The 17,424-nt window shown below is 44.9% G+C and overlaps 2 protein-coding genes across 3 annotated transcripts in view; one reads left to right on the top strand and one right to left on the bottom strand.

Annotated features, from left to right (window-relative positions):
• Positions 1-9,592, top strand: part of LOC132832721 (complement factor B-like) — a 42,317-nt gene extending 32,725 nt beyond the window's left edge. Inside the window, exons 13-18 of the mRNA XM_060850831.1 lie at positions 190-349; positions 2,199-2,278; positions 4,421-4,521; positions 4,986-5,121; positions 7,464-7,513; positions 9,449-9,592. Of these exons, the coding sequence (XP_060706814.1) occupies positions 190-349; positions 2,199-2,278; positions 4,421-4,521; positions 4,986-5,121; positions 7,464-7,513; positions 9,449-9,592 (671 nt within the window). The remainder of the gene's footprint in view (positions 1-189; positions 350-2,198; positions 2,279-4,420; positions 4,522-4,985; positions 5,122-7,463; positions 7,514-9,448) is intronic.
• A 690-nt stretch (positions 9,593-10,282) lies between these two features.
• The window catches only part of skic2 (SKI2 subunit of superkiller complex), a 55,694-nt gene continuing 48,552 nt past the window's right edge, over positions 10,283-17,424 (bottom strand). For both annotated transcript variants that reach the window (XM_060850415.1, XM_060850414.1), the window contains 4 exons: positions 15,909-16,019; positions 15,078-15,296; positions 14,084-14,224; positions 10,283-12,306 (listed from right to left, as the gene is read on the bottom strand). In XM_060850415.1, coding sequence (XP_060706398.1) covers positions 12,106-12,306; positions 14,084-14,224; positions 15,078-15,296; positions 15,909-16,019 — 672 coding nt within the window. In that variant the 3' untranslated portion in view covers positions 10,283-12,105. The remainder of the gene's footprint in view (positions 12,307-14,083; positions 14,225-15,077; positions 15,297-15,908; positions 16,020-17,424) is intronic.

Raw genomic sequence — 17,424 nt, 5'->3', positions numbered from 1 at the left:
ATATCTGCTGTCATATCTTATGACCTCATACATTGTAATCCATGATGTAGAGAAAACACCTTCTTCGGAATAATGGCTTTAGGACTCAATGACTCTGAAAGGTCAGAGAGGGCTTCAGTTTAACATCATATTCAAAGAAAAAAAAAACTTGTGAAGGAATGGAGCTTTATTTTTTTCTGAATTTCACAGGAGCTTCCAATACGAAGGTACAACTCGAAATAGACAGAGTCATAATTCACCCAAACTACAACCTGACTGGGAAGGTGGAGATGGGCATCCAGGAGTTTTACGATTATGATATTGCCTTGGTTAAGATAAAGTCAAAATTGAACTTCTCAACATTCATCAGGTAAAGCAAAAAAAAAACATCCCTTTCTCTGTCTCAAACGGATTGCTTTCTGTGGCAATTTTTGAAAATTTATTCATTCATGTGATGTACCGACTAGGCCAGTATTTATTGCCCATTCCTGATTGTCTAGAGGGCAGTTAAGAGTCAACATTGCTGTGGGTCTGGAGTGACACATAGGCCAGACCAAGTAAAGATGGCAGATTTCCTTCCCTAAAGCCATTAGTGAACGAGAGAGGTTTTTTACAATAATCAACAATGGTAACATGGGGCCAGCTTATTATTGAATTCAAATTTATTAATCTTGGCCTCTGGAAAATGATAATAAAAGTCAAATATTGCAATAGTGGAAACCTAAAACAAAAAATAGAGGCAAAACAAGACAGGCACAAATGGAAAGAGAGAGACAGACACACACACACACACACACACACACACACACACACACACACACACACACACACTTGTTCAGACAATAGAGAAGCACTGTTTCTCCAGCACGTTTTTTTTCTTCTAGATTAGGAGGCCTGTGACACTATTACTTCTCTACTGGTTCCCTATACATCTGGAGCACATTCTCAGTATTAGAGTCATTACTCCACTGAAAGAGGCCATTTTGCCCATTATGTTTATTTCAGTTGTCTGCAAAGTAATCCAGTCCATGTCATTACCCCATTGGCCAGCAACTTTATTTCTCTCAATTGCTCATTCCAACCTACTTTTGAAATTATGAATTATCTCCACTTGCAGAACCCTGATTGAAAATAAGGGGCCGCTCATACAGAATAGAGATGAATCGACATATTTTCTCTGAGGCATCTGAGTCTTTATAGAACCATTTTACTGCCATGCTGGTGCAAACAGAATCAGTGAATATTTCTGGGGTAGAGGTGAAGGTGTGAAAGGTTATCAGGACTAGGTGGGAATGAGGTTACAGTCAGACTGGCCGGATAGCAGAGCATTCTCATGGGTGTGAATGGCCTACTGCTGATTTTTATGTTCATACGTAACCCCCTGAAATATCTGAGTGCTCCTGAGATGTCCATCTCTTGTCTAGCTCTGATTTTAATTGCTCCACCATTACTGAATATACCTTTACCTGCCCAAATTCCCAGCCTCTGAACTCCCTTCCCTACACCAATCCAGCTCAATCTACTTGGATGTGAAGTCTGGTGGGAGTGAGGTACAAGGGATGGGTTTGGGGCTATAACTTATGTTCCAGTCAAGATGGGCTCTGCCTAAGAACTGTCCCGCAATTATCCCAATTGTCTCATCTGGGCATAATCCACACCAGGTGCTTCCCAGAACCTTAATGTCATGTTCCCTACTCGACAAGCATCCCAAAATCCCATTGATGGATCTGTTTGGATGCAATTCACACAAGGTCCCAGTATAAACCACATGACGCATTAGAGGAAAGAAGTGTCCCACAATTACGCTGACTGCCCCAGTGTGACAGGTTACACATAGGGAGCATCCCACAATTGCACCAACAGTCTTGTAAAACAGAATTCAGGGAGTATCCCACAACCACAACATGTTGCACCGTAGGAAGTATCTCCCAATAATTAACAATTCTAATGTAACAGATTACACATAGGGAGGATGTTATAATTATAATTATGGCGATTGGTTGGTTATAAAAACACGTATGTAAAGGTTTTATACATCTTAGTATTGTACCAAATAAACCTGGACTTAATGGAGGCTTGATTAGATTTTGACAGTAATTGTGGCTGTAAGCTGTTTTTCTGATTGATTATTTCTGTAAATGTAACTTCAACCCTGTAGATTCCTTCGACCCTTCCTTGAAGAGTATCTGACTAACTCTTTCATCACTTTCTGCCCTCAGACCGATTTGCCTGCCATGCACAGTGGACACCAGTGTTGCTTTGAGGATATCTCAGACCAAACCAACTTGTGCTGATCATGGTAATCTGTGGCTCCTTCAGTGTTTCAGTTCCACCCAACTTAAGGGTTAATAGGCGATTGAAAATCAAACTTATGTCACAGGATGAATAGAATGAGAAAACTGTGGAATAATTCTGCAAGGAAATAATTCTCTAGATCTGACTGAGGATGTGTGCTTTAAGGTGCACTTATTCTGGAAGAGGGATGGTTAGCTCAGTTGGTTGGTTTGTAATGTAGAGAGATACCAATGGTCTAGGTTCAATTCTCCCATTGGCCGAGGTTACCATGAATGTGCTTTCTTCTCAACTCTTCCCTTACCTGAGGCATGGACATCCTCAGGTTAAACCACCACCAGTCATCTCTCTCTGATAAGAGAGCTGCCCTGCAGTTCTTTTGGACCCTGGTGACTTCATTTGCAATTGCTAGGCTAGCATTTGGTGCCCATTCCAGTGTAGGGGTCACTGCAGACATAACAGATCAGCAAAGTGTTAGTGAAGGAAAGATCTCATAATAGCCTCTATCAACAGGGACAAAGTATTTGGCAAACTAATGGGACCAAAGAAAAACTGGTCACCAGGAACTGATGGACTGCATCCAAGTATTTTAAAGGAAATAGCTGTAGAGATGGTGGTAGCAATGGTTGAAATATTCCAGGACTCTCTGGATTCTGGAAGAGTTCCAGCAGATTGGAAAGCTAATGGGTCCCCCTGTTCAAAAAGGGAAGGAGACAAAAAGCAGGAAACTGTGAGCCACTTACACTACGTCTATCATTGGGAAAATGTTACAGTCCATTCTTAAATAAGAAATACAGAACATTTAGAAAAGCTTAATACAATCAAACAGGTTTAACATGATTTAATTAAAGGGAAATCATGGTAGAGACAATTTTTTTAAGAGTTCTTTGTCAAGCAGGACTGATGAAAGATTCTGAACTGAAACATTGACTCCCCTGCTTTTCTGATGCCACTTGACCTGCCGTGCTTTTTCCAGCTCCACACTTTATCGACATAAACTGGCTACCTTCAAGCTTGAGAGGCTTTTTGCTGCAGATAAAAACAAACTCCTTCTGTTCTCCTTCAAACCCTAAGCTGTTCAGCTACTGGGAGCCAATCAGATAGCCATTGGCAGGCAGGAGACCTTTGGAATTAATAACTGATCACAAGGCCACCGACCAATCAGCTGCTGGTGCTGACCAAAGCTTGGATTTTATACAACCCGCCTCTGTCTTCAGCTGATCTGTAACTAGGCGTTCAACACAAACATGCAGCTGTGCAAACAGCAGTTACAGTGAATGTTGGAATATTTGCTTTTAAAAAGTGCAGTAATACTTCATCAATCCATGGTTTTTAAGACAGTTCTTATCCCATTTCAATCCTGACTAAAACTACAGAAAAAAAGAAATAAATAGTCTTTAAGTTGAAGACTGAAGGAAACTGATATAGATAGTTTCACGAGTGGGCAATAACTTCGCAAATGGAGTTTCTGTAGGAAAATGTGAGGTTGTGTCTATTAGTTGAAAGCCTTTAGCTCAGCTGACTCGCAGAGCAGTGTAATACCAACAATCCCATCACTGGTATGAGAGTACCAGGAAGGACTCTCCTTCTCAACCTCTTCCCTCATCTGATGTCTGGTGGCCCTCACGTTAAATCACCACGAGTTGCCTGTCTCAAATGAGAGAGCAGCCCCTATGGTCTGGTAAGACTATGGCAACACAACAACAAAAAAATTAAATGAAAACAGACTCCAAAGAAGTGCAGCATCGTGGGAGCTGGGTGTAATTGTGCATAAAACACAAAATGTTAAGAATGTAGGTGCAGCACATAATTGAGAAGGCAAATCGCAAGGCAATGGGGGGAGGCAACTGGGCCTAACTCATGCAGGGTAATGAACTGCCTCTGACATTTCCATGACATAGGAGAAAGTGAGGACTGTAGATGCTGAAGATCAGACTCGAGAGTGTGGTGCTGGAAAAAGCACAGCAGGTCAGGCAGCAGCCAAGGAGCAGGGGAAAGCAGTTTCTTGCTACTCGGATGCTGCCTGACCTGGTGTGCATTTGAAGCACCACATTTCCATGGCATATCTGACTGAAGAAAACTTGCTGATAATCGCAGTGCAGAAAAGAAATATATAATGAGGATTAGTAATGGTCTGTTGCTGTTACAGAGAGAGAACTGCTCCCAACTTTGGGAGCTGTTGAAGCCAAGTTTATTCAGAAAACTCGGACATACGAACTGAAAAACGTGAAGATAAAGACTGGTGCATCGGTGAGTTATTCTGCACAGGGGGTAGTTTACTGTATTTTGAAATTTTCAATAGTGTCTAACCCAGTGACAATACAAGATATATATTCAGATCAAGAACCTGCAGGTGGGAGTTTGCACATGCTGCCTCGTTCCGTGCTGGGGTAGTACTGTAAGTTGCTGCAGTGTGTCTTGTACGTAGGACACATAACTGCTGTCACAATACACCAGAGGTGAGGGGAGGTAATGTTTAAAATACTGGATGGGGTGTTAATCAAGTGGACTGCTTTGTCCTGAATGGTGTTGAGATTCTTGTGTGCCCTTGGATCCACGCTCGTCCAGGCCAGTGGAGAGTATTCCAGCATCCTCCTGACTTGGTAGATGACAATCAGGCTTTGACAAGTCAGGGGCTAATAACTAGGTCCAAGTCAACACACAACACAAAACTATTGGTGAATGCTCCAGTAAGTTCTCAATATATTTTACAGGAAAGAGCTTCATGTGAGCAGGATGCTATCAAAGCTGCCATCTATGTTAACGTGAACAACGTCAAAGACGTGGTCACTGACCGCTTTCTATGCACAGGAGGAAGTAGAAAGAATCCTGAGGTCATCAGCTGTAAGGGTAAGCATTCCGGAGTTGTCCCATGCTCCTCTCTCCAGAGGAGGAATTCGCCTTCTCCCTACACATTTCTCTTTTTTCAAATCATGATCCAGTTCCCTCTTGACTGAACTTGCCTCCACCACAAATTCAGTCAACCTATTCTTCCAGATACTAACCGTTCCATGTCTCAATTACTTCCTCCACCAACTGCTCTAAATTTGCATGCTCCTTATTCCAGGTGCCCGAACACATCGATTCTCCTGCTCCTCAAATCCTACTGTGCTTTTGCAGCACACCACGTTTCGACTCCTGGTCTAAAGCAATGAGTGGGGACTGTTGTTCATATATTCTGTGTAGTCCCCTCACGCTTTTGAACATCTATATCAAGTCTCCTATCCACCTTCACTTCCCCAATGTTTGGAAACTTAGCAAATAGCAAGGGCAGTAGGCTATTCGGCCCTTCAAACCTTCTCCACCATTCATACTATTATGACTGATCTTCGAACTCCGTTTCCTTTACCTGTTTTCTCCCCAGACCCCAAAAATGCATCTGACTCCTTTAAAAATTCAACCTCTCTTGGTAGCAGAAAATTCCACAGGCTTGCCACTCTCTGGGTGAAGAAATCTCTCCTTCGCTCAGTTCTAAATGACCGACTCTATATCCTTAGACTGTGACACCACCCAGTTCTGCACTCTGAGGTCATTGGCAATATTATTCCTCCACTTATCCTGTCTAGTCCAGTTAGAATTTCATAGGTTTCTATGAAATCTCCCCACTTCATTCTCCTAAATGCCAGTGAATACAATCCTAACCAACCCATTTTCTCTTCATACCCCAGTCCTGCAACACAGGAATCAGCCTGGCAAATCATTGATGCCCTCTCTCCATGGCTAGAATATCCTCCCCAATTTCTCCTGCTTTGCATATGTAATAGGAGTCTCTCATCCCAGGAAATAGTCACTGAATGTTCAAAGTTTGTGCGAAGATTTGTAGCTCGGGTGCTTGTTGTAGTGGTTCTGTTCGCCGAGCTGGAAGTTTTTGTTGCAAACACGACCATGTTACATGAACACCAACTAGCCACGAAACGACACGACCAGCTATCCCTAGTAGCCACACACTCAGACAACAAACAACATGAATTCGACTGGGAAAACACTACTATCATAGGGCAAGCCAGACACAGGAAAACAACACACACAGACCAAGTCCTAAACTATGAAAGTAACCACCCCAACACACACAAACGAAGCTGCATCAGGACACTATTCAAAAGAGCTACAACACACTGCAGTACACCAGAACTGTGAGAAGAGGAAGAGGAACACCTATACAAGGTATTCGCCAAAAACGGATACCCGCGCAACTTTATCAACAGATGCCTAAGAGATAGACCACGGAACGAGGACATGCCACAACCAAAAGGACTAGCCACACTACCATACATCAGGAGCGTTTCAGAACTGACAGCCAGACTACTGCGACCCCTAGGACTCATAACGGCACACAAACCAACAGCCACGCTCAGACAACAACTTACTAGAACAAAGGAGCCAATACCCAACATGAGCAAAACTAATGTAGTTTATAAAATACCATGCAAGGACTGCACAAAACACTATATAGGACAAACAGGAAGACAGCTAACAATCCGCATACATGAACACCAACTAGCCACGAAACGACACGACCAGCTATCCCTAGTAGCCACACACTCAGACAACAAACAACATGAATTCGACTGGGAAAACACTACTATCGTAGGGCAAGCCAGACAGAGAACAGCTAGGGAATTCCTAGAGGCATGGCATTCATCCACAAATTCCATCAACAGACACATCGACCTGGACCCAATATACCAATCACTACAGCGGACAGCTGAAACTGACACCCGGAAGCGGCAAGGACAGACCACTATAAATGCCGGAAGAAACATCAAAGAAGCGCTTCGCAGGAGGCTCCACAGCACTGATGATGTCTCCTAGCCAGGGGACGAAACGTTTGCAACAAAAACTTCCAGCTCGGCGAACAGAACCACTACAATAGTCACTGAATATTTTCTGCACTTGTCTGATGCCTTCAATCGTCCCCAAAAAATATGGAGGCCAGAAATGGACACAATATTCCAGTTGAGATTAAAATTATTATAAAGGTTTAGTGTAACTTACCTCCTTTTGTACTTTTCTCTGTACCCATTCGTAAAGCCCAAGATGTAGTCTGTTTTCTTAAGGGGTTACAGAAGCATCCTAGCAATGGTGATTCCAATGTATACTCCTAGCTACCACTGGGAGCAAAGCTACTGGTTACCAAAGAGCAGAATAGTTAACTGCAACTAACTATTTTATTTTTTTCTTGTTTAAAAAAGGAGATTCAGGAGGACCGTTGTACGTTCAGAAACTATACCGATATATTCAGGTTTGTACATACATCTGTGTTGTTTCAGCAGTGTGTAATGTCAATCCTACTGAAGTCTCAACACCAGGAGTTGCAACACTCTAAAGTCCTGTCAAATTTGTAGCTGATTTGAAGTATTTAGGTGGCCTGGAGAGGCGACAGAGGTTGGGATTATTCTCCCCAGAGAGTTTAACCCTAGCACAGGAAGAAGCCAATCAATCCATCCCTGTATTCCAAAATATGAAGTGGATATGGATTAACCATTTCTAATAGTCATAGATTTAAAGGACGAGGGGAGACAACCGAAGCTTACAGAATATTGAAAGGCCTGGATAGAGTGAATGTTGGGAAGATGTTTCCATTGGTTGGGGGGGAAACAAGGATCTGAGGGCACAGCCTTAGAGTAAAGGGAAGACCTTTTAGAACGGAGATAAGGAGAAACTCCTTCGGGCAGAGAGTGGGGAATGCCTGGAATTCATGGCCACAGAAGGCTGTGGAGGCCAAGTCATTCAGTATAGTTAAGACTAAGATAGATTCTTGATTTTCAAGCAGATCAAGGTTTATGGGGAAACAAAAATGGGACAATGGGGGTTGAGAAACCTATCAGCCATGATTGAATGGTGGAGCAGACGCAATGGGCTAAATGGCCTAATTTGTGCTCCTACATCTTATAGATGAGCAGTACTCTCATTTGAGGGACTAGGCAAGAAAGTTTGAGGAGGAATAAGTTGTTGCTTTAATTCATTCGCTGAAAAGGAGTGGGTAGAGGATTTCTGTCTAACTTGCAAAAGGGATTGGTCAAAATCATGAATGATAAATGAGCTAAAGTACAGGGAAGTGGAGCTAATGGAAAACTCATTCAAAGATCTGGCACAGCTCTAGCGGTCTCTTTCTGTGTCAGCTCCTCTAATATACCCACATAACTCACATTTCCACATCCCTGGGGTCATTCTACAAAAGCTTTTCTTATGCCTTCACATTGTTCTGAAACTGTGGTGCCCAGAACTGGATACTACTCCAGTTACTTGTGAGTTTTGAGAAGATTTGCAGCTCAGGTTGAGGTTCTAGATGGAAGTTTCAGACATTTCGTCACCCTACTAGGTAACATCTTCAGTGGAGGCTTCTTCAGTGAGCCTGCAGACGATGTTACCTTGTATGGTGGCAAAACATCTGAAAATGAATCTTCCAGCTCAGCGAGCAAACTTACATCCACTCCAGCTACTGTCAGACTACTGTTTAGAGTCATACTCATACAGCATGGAAACAGATCCTTCAGTCCAACCAGGTCACGCCAACCATGTTCCCAAACTGAACTAGTCCCATCTACTATTTTATTTTAAAACAGTCACAATCCCCTTAGTTTTTCATGAGATGTGGGCATCATTTACAAGGCCAGTTTTTATTTCTCATCCCTAACTGCCCCTTGAACGGAGTGACATGCTAGGCCCAATTCAGCCACATTGCTGTGGACCTGGAGTCACATACACCTCAGGACAGTAGATTGTGTTCCCCAAAGAGAGTTGATGAACCAGATGGGTTTTACAACTGACAGGAGCTTCATTTTCACTGATACTACAACTAGCTTTTAAGTCCAATTTTTATTAATTCAATTTAAATTACATTGGCTAATCAAGTAGGATTTGAACTCCCGTCCCCGTACTTTTAACTTCTGGCTTACTAGTCTAGTGATACTGCCACAACATCGCCATCTTCTCAATTTACTGCAACTACCTTACTGTTGCATTGTACATCTCTATTTATAAAGACATGGACTTTATCTACTTTTATCAACTGCATTCTCACCTCATTCTGCACTTTCAATAATTGGTACTATTAAACATTTCCTCCACCACGTCCTGCATGCTCCATGTGTCCCCATCTACCCACTTACCCTTAGAGCTGTTGCTATTCTCTTATGAAAGGTGCTTTCTAAATGTAGTATTTCTGCCATCCCAGGTGGGAATCGTAAGCTGGGGAGTCGTGAACCTGTGTGAACAATCCTATCTACCAGACCATGCCAGAGATTTTCACATCAATTTGTTCAAGGTGATGGACTGGTTGAAGCAGCACCTGGGCAACAGCACCAGATTTCTGGACTAGTAGGAGACACGCTTCCCTTCCAGGTAGCTGAAGGGAATCCATTGCTCACTGAAAACACTGCTGCGTTTTTAGATACATCTCACTTACAATGTGGCACTGTGATTTTCTCCGAGCTGTTGTGGGACCCAAATCATTGGATACATTTATTATATATACACACAAAATACCTGCATCATGGGAGCAATTCCCAGCCGGCAGATTTTCCCGTGTTGGCTGGAATCCCATTCTGGCCCAGGAATCGCTCGTTTTTGCAAATCCCTGAAGAATGACCACACTGTGACTTTCGAGTCACAGCCTGGGGTCTCCCAACTCTTTATAATCTGAACTTTCAACGCAGGCTAGAATTATCCTAAAATCTCAGCAGTATTTATACATACCCCATGCACTGTTGTAGTTTAAGTGTCAGCTAGCAGCACTAAAACAAGCAAGTTGCCTTGATGCGGACCAGCACTGAAGTTCAAATTCACCCATTCTTACAGCTGTGCAGTCCTTAGCAAATTGCAAGTTCTCGTCTCCACTCTGCCAGTGATTTATTGACTATTTCCTCTGCCAAGTATGTTTCCGATGTTTCAGTTAATGATAAAGACAATCAGGACATTTTAGTAAAAAAGATTCTCAACTTCCAGTGTGGCACATTGATTAAAATATTCAGTTGATGAGCATTTGGTTTTATAAAAGATCAATAAATACTTCATTCAAATGATTTTTATTAATTGTTGTTATTCATCCTGGGTTTAGCCATAAACAACTCATAGAGCTATCTTACAGAGATTTAATACCCTTGGAACTTCCTGCAGAGAAATTTAACTTACTGGGTCAAAAGAAGCAACACTTGCATCGAGATCGGCAACGGGAATGAATGGGTTCTGGCAAATTCAGTTTTTATTTCCTCTTGTTACTTGCTGCAGTAGAATTAACGCTAATTGCGCTGAGTAAGTACCAAGCTCCAAACAACCGCTGGCAGCCTCTGTGTAGGCTAAATGCAGAATTATATCACAGTTCCTGTCACCTTGCCGCTTGACAACAGGCATTACAGTAAATATACTGGACAGGGCCAAGAGAAAATTCCAGGTGGAAATCTCAGCGGGAGAACGATAGACTACGGTGAGTGTGAATGTGTTTCATCTACTTGTGCTCGAAATTTTCCTTCTCTCCGTCAGTTATAAATAACCAATGTTCGGGAAGGAGGGTTGTGAACAAGAGCATTTTGACTGATTGGGGCGTTTGGATAGACAAGATTCCCAATTCTGGCTGGCTAAGTCAGGAGTAGGTGAAGGATTTGGAGAGATTGGAAGTTGGGGGGGGGGGGGGCAGTGGGAGGCGTTGAAGAAAGAGGGGGTGCAATTGTAACCATGTTTTGTTGTAACCATGTGTTGAAAATAGCAGTTTTGTGGTGGTGTGCAGTGGGGGCAGAACGAATCTCATTACGCGCTGTGATTTTCATTATCCAAAAAAGGCGCTGGGTTGTGGAACAACCTTGAAAGAATAAAAGAGAAGAATGTGATGAGATGGCCTGAGCAACAAGGTCGGGATTTCACTCTGGGATTAGGGAATCTTGCTCAACAGTTTTACGGATTGGTTTAGGAAGGCAGGGAATGGAAGGGAAGTTGGGAGCAAATGGGGTGAGAGGCAGTGGAAGATTGCAACTGGTGAGGTTGCATTCTGAGCTTTATAATTTTCGAATTGTTGCAACCTCACCATTTCCTTTTGCCTGTGAGAAACCGGAGTAAAACACACCACCTGTACACTCATGCATGTATGTGATCACTCACCAGCGCAGCAACAGGCAGTGGAACTGTGTGCATCACTGTTTCAAATTTCAAAACAGAATTAGGTAAATATTTGAAAGGGAGACGCCCTCAGGGACATGGAGTAAGTGGGACTGAGTGGGTGGCTCGATCGAAGAGCTGGCACAGGCATAACACACAGAATGGGCTCCTCCTCCAGGCGCCGTGTGCAGTGCCTTCATGACAACACAGGACTTCAATGTAGTTACTAAAGTTCACATCGTGCTGAAAGTTAAACAAACAGTCTTGTGTTTATAATCACACCTTTCAGAGTCTGGCTGAAAGCAGCGTCTGAGAGTAGCACGGATCAAAATGGATGAAATGTTCATTTTGTGGTCTGGAACACGAGGTCTCACACATACACACGCCCACTGCCCGACATGGAGAATTTCTAGTGATGGGTCTGTAGGAACCTGCCCTGTCACCGTGTCCTCTCAGCAGGTTGGAAGCTTCGCAATACCCAGTCCAGCTGCGGCTGCCAGCTGGCATGGTTGGTACAAGGCTGCTGGGGCTATGCTGGTTCAGGGCTGCGGGGCTGAAAACACCTTGCCCCTTGGACCCATGACAATGGCGATGCTGACCCGATGGCATCACCAATGTAGGAGGTAGCTGGATCGAAGAGGCATAGGTTCTTGCTTGGCTGTTATTTAATCGATACGGCAGGAGGTGGCAGCGACGGGGGCAGAAGCACAGGGTCCCAGTGCAAGATGGTTGGCCAGCCGGCTCTCACTGGGTGTACAGGCTGGCAGCGAACACAATGTCCCTCTTGATGAGATTCGAGGCCTGCTCCATCTTGGCATTGAGGGTGGGGTCCCCGATGATGCGGGCTGCGTTGCGCACGTCGCGACAGGTCTCGTTCAGCCGCTGGATGCACCGCACAATGATGCCCTCCTGGACGTCCGTAAGCCTGGTGATCTCAGCAAAGGGCTGAGCACAAAACGAGAAAGGCAGCGAGTTCACCAGAAGCGGGAAACACCATCAACAGCTTCACCAAAAACCCAAATATACCTCAGAGGGAGGTGGTGAGTGAAAACTCAACCAAACCTGCAGCTTTTCAGGGACATGCAAAACAAAAAAAATAAAGGAGAAGCGAAGTACAGAGGAGGAGAGCTGTACGTAAGGGAATTCCAGCGCTTAGGGTCTGCAGTAGAATGATTAAATTCTGGGAGCTGGCGTATTACAGCAGGAGAAGTTGGGTAATTCAACACAAGACTGGAAATGGTTGCCAGACTGTGGGACAGTGTCAGTCAGCAAGCAAGCACAGCGGGAGTAATATGGGTAGCAGAGTTTCGGATGAGCTGAAAATTCGATGCTGCATTGTGGGAGATCAGACATAAGCGACTTGAAGTGGAAAGTGACTAAAGCACAGATGAGGATTTCATCAGCAATGAGGAGCTGAGATGGGCAATCTCACACAAAGCTACAGAGAAGGAGATCAGCGACTTTGTTGAATGGTCCAGATATGTGGCCCGCAGCTCATCCTGGGGTCAAAAACATCACGGGAGGGTGTTGTCTCAAACAGATGGTGGGGAGAGGGGTAGAGTTGGTGACTAGGGAGTGGAATTAGTGCTGAGAACTGAAGTCAAGTCTCGAGTTTTCTTGATGTTTTGCTGCAGGAAAGCAACTGGTGTAAAAATAAAATGGTCTGGAATCCTGTCTTTTTTCCAGTGAAATCTTTTTCTAATGACTTTGACTCAATGTTCAGGGAAAAAAAAAAGTTCAATAGTGTCATGTCACAGCTTTCTCTTCAGAACCCTGAAGATGAACAAGTGCTGTCCAATTACCTTCCTATGGAATCAGATTCCAATTCCCCTTTCAGGTGGCACTATCCAGATTTTAACACCTCCCCCATGCTGTTACTTCTCACTTGCCCTCTAGATCTCTCTCTGTAAACGATGGCCAATCCAAAACCAGCATTAACAATTTTGGTTTGCAGCTTCAATCTCCCCTTAACCTTCTCGGCTCTGTGGAGGACATTACCAGCTTCTCCAGATTCCACCCATTACGAAGTCCCTCCTCTGTACCATCCCCAAGCTTCAATATTCTTCCTCAAGTTCTACCCAAAAAGACCATAGGATAAGGAGCAGAATTCAGCTACACGGCCTATTGAGTTGCTCTGCCATTTGATCATGGCTATTAAGTTTCTCAACCCCATTCTGCTGCCTTCTCCCTGTAATCTTTGATCCCCTTACCAATTAAAAATCTTATCTATCTCTGTCTTCAACACACCCAAATGACTCGCCTTCCATGGCCTTCTACAGATTCACCACCTTCTGGCTGAAGAAATTCCTCATCTCAGTTCAAAAGGGTCACCCTTTCACTCAGAGGCTGTGCCCAAGCTAACTCGCTTGAGTGCAGAGGCACATGTCCCATTTCTGTATCAGCCCGTTAGCATGGCCTGCCTGTCTGTCGGTGCCTGCATCTGCCCCTCTGCCTATCCATGCATCACATGGAGGGGAACATGGAGCCCCCAGGCCTCTTTTAACCTTTGCCAGAGGTAGTCAGGAACTAAAGAAAAAATACACTAAAGATTAAGTGTTTTGGGGTGGGGGAGGTGGAAAAATGTCCTAGCTCATTGGTTCCCCCCCACCCCACCCCCCACTCCCACCACCAACCCCTGCGGCTGACAGCTGTGAGAGATAGGAGCAGAGGTAAGATAGCAAGTGGCCTTGATAGCAGGTCACTGCAGCTTGTGGATACTCACCAGACCCCGGGCCCACTCGTACACCACTTCCACCAAACCAAACTTAAACTGCTCCACGTAATCCTCAACCGACTCACGCAGGCTGCACTCCCGCTGCAGGGTGGCTATCCTCTCGGCAACACCACGGATCCGCTCGATCCCCTGTGGAGGAGAAATGGACACTTGAACAACAGGAACACATGTTAAAAGGACTGAACGAGAGAGAGGTTGGACAGTGCCTTGTCCAATTCACAATGCGTTCTTCGGGGAGAGCTGTGTGCCTAGTTCCGACGGACGGAGGTGGACAAGATACAGTTTGCATACAATAATGAAGAGAAGTTGTTCCCATTACCAAATAGTATAAGGTCCAGGAGAAAAAGATTTAAGGTTCTGGGGAACAGTTAGAGGGGAGGGCATGTCACCGAGTGGTCAACATTGCTGCCTCATGGCACCAGGGAACCATGTTCGATTCCACCCTCGGGTGCAGTCCAAAGATATGCAGGTTAGATGGATTGGCCATGGGAAATGCAGGGTTACAGGGATAGGATAGGGGAGTGGGTCTGAGTAGGAAGCTGTTTGGTGGATCGGTGTGGACTTGTGGGCCCAATGGCTTGCTCCCGCACTGCAGGGATTCAAGGGTAATGAGCTGGAGCATGCAGACAATGAATGATTTTGAAAGGAAACTGGATGAGCATTGGAAGGAAATAAATTTGCAGTGAGAAGGGGGAATGGGATTGGCCGATTTGATGTGCTGCGCAGAGAGCCAGCACAGACTCAGTGGGCTGAATGGGTTCTGCCAGTTAGCGGTTTTTGAGAAGATTTGTAGCTCAGGTCGATGATAGCTCCTGAGCTGCTGGCCTATACGATCCTCTGACACAGCAGGACGGAGAATGGCCACAGGATCGATACAAGAGCACGTCCAGCCCACAGCGTCCGTAGTCCGTACCCATTCAGCCACACGCCAGGGCTCTATCCCTGAATTCCCATGCTGCCTGAGGCCCTGTCCTGCCCTCACCTTGCGTAGAACCTCATTGAGTTCAGGCTCCACCTGCGTTTTCTGCTGGAAGACCAGACAGGACAGAAGAGCGACAATCTCCTCCGGCCGCAAGTCTGTCAGCACGTTCTCAAAGACCATCTCCGTCACAATTAGCTCATGGTTGCTGATCTCACAGGCCACCCGGCCCTTCAACTGCACAGCACAACTCTCGTCGATGTACTTGAGGGCCTTCAGCACCTGTTGGGTGGGGGGGGGGGGCAAAGGTGGGAAACAGAAAAAGGTCAGCTTCAGACCTGGAACGATTCCAGACAGCTCAACTGGTTGCTCCCTTACCTCTCACCGCCTCCTAAAGCACCACTGCACATCTCCAAACCCAAACGCTGGTCCTATCCCCTGTCTCTCTCTCTCTCTCTCTAACCACCGCCCACCCGACTCCCACCACTCTCGACCCTGGCTCTCTCACTAACTCACCTCACCACTCCCATCCCTGGCTCTCTCTCATGGATCCTGTCCCTACTCCACAAACCTGTTGCTCTCTCACCGACAACACCCACCCCCCACCCTCTCCCGCAGCTTTCCCTCACTGACACCCACTCTATTTCTCTGCTGCCCCCCTAACCTCCCATGACTCTCTCCTTCTGACCTTGGCATCCACCCTTCTCCCCATGCGCGCTCTCTCTCTCTCTCTCTTCGTCTCAGGCTCTGCCCCATCCTGTGGCAATCACTGACCTCACTCCCGCCCCTCCTTCCTCTCTTGCTGCCCTTTGTACCCACCCAGGTCTCTCTCGCTGACCTGTCCCTCTGACCCTGTCCCTCGGCTGCATCTCACCAAGTGCCATATTGACGTACATTAACTCTCTGTTCATACTCTGGGAGCAGCATCAGGCTCCGGTCCGACACTAGGAAACGCAGTCGTTCCAGCTCATCTTTGATCATCATCCGCTCATGCATCCGTGTGTACTGCAGGAGATATTAACCAAATCAGCAGCAGTTCACTTGTGTCAGTTTCTCACAGACACCCATCCCATCTCCATGTCACACCCAAACCGAGCTCCCTAACACACCTGCTGACAGGAACAAGAGAAATCAACAGCACTTGTCCCAGGGAGATGGACGATTAAGCATGAAGTTACTCTGGTATCACCTATGCATGCAGTGAGATTTAGATGGGTACTCACTGGTCGTATTGGAAACTCTTGGGTTGAGAAGTGTAAGTCAATTAGCTTAATATCTGTTGTTGGGAAAAACATTGGAAGGACTTATCTAAGTGTCTTGTTTTAACTTTGTTAGTAAGTTCAAGGTAACCAGGCAGAGTCAACATATCAGCGCATAAAGGGTTGTGAGTGTACCGTGCTGAGACTTACAGAAAGCGTTTGAAGTGCCAATTCATGGTTACTGTACAAAAATAAAAACTCGTGCCGTAGGGAGCTAGCGTATAGGACGGTTAGAAAATTGGGTTGGGTAAAAGGAAGATGAAGGTAGGGAATAAAATAGGCCTTTATCAAGTTGGCAATACGTAGCAAGTGGTGTGCTCGGGTTTTAACTGTTTACAATTTATTCAAATGACTTGGATAAAGCAACTCCAGCCAGGTTTGCCAAATTTGCCAATGACAGTTTGCTCCTTAAGTTGTGCAGGGAACATTTGTAAAGAAGGCTTTAAAAAGATGTCGATAAGTGGTCAAAGATCTGGTAAATGAAGTATAATGTGGGAAAATGTGAATTGTTTATTTTGGCAGCAAGAGTAATAAAGCTGAAAATGTGTTGCTGGTTAAAGCACAGCAGGTTAGGCAGCATCCAAGGAACAGGAAATTCGACGTTTCGGGCCACAGCCCTTCATCAGACCTCACTTTTTACAGCAAGAGTAATAAAGTATGATATACAAATGGCAAGTGACCAGAGAATAGGGGACTGAGGTGTCAGTGGGGGAGCACTTTGGGGCCAGCGACCATAATTCTATTAGACTTAAAAATAGTGATGGAAAAAGGATAGACCAGATCTAAAAGTTTAATTTCGAAATTGGAGAAAGGCCAATTTTGACAGTATTAGGCAAGAACTTTCAAAAGCTGATCGGGGCAGATGTTCACAGATAAAGGGACGGCTGGAAAATGGGAAGCCTTCAGAAATGAGATAACAAGAATCCAGAGAAAGTATATTCCTGTCAGGGTGAAAGGGAAGGCTGGTAGGTATAGGGAATGCTGGATGACTAAAGAAATTGAGGCTTTGGTTAAGAAAAGGAAGGAAGCATATGTCAGGTATAGACAGGGTAAAGGGGACATGAGATAGCTTTGGCAAATAGAATTAAGGATAATCCAAAGGGTTTTTACAAAGTATATTAAGGACAAAAGGGTAACTAGGGAGAAAATAG

Source organism: Hemiscyllium ocellatum, chromosome 35 (genome assembly GCF_020745735.1).
Source record: "Hemiscyllium ocellatum isolate sHemOce1 chromosome 35, sHemOce1.pat.X.cur, whole genome shotgun sequence".
NCBI classification, from domain to species: domain Eukaryota; kingdom Metazoa; phylum Chordata; class Chondrichthyes; order Orectolobiformes; family Hemiscylliidae; genus Hemiscyllium; species Hemiscyllium ocellatum.
Note: the sequence above shows the minus strand (reverse complement) of the source record. Positions and strands in the feature narration are given on the sequence as shown.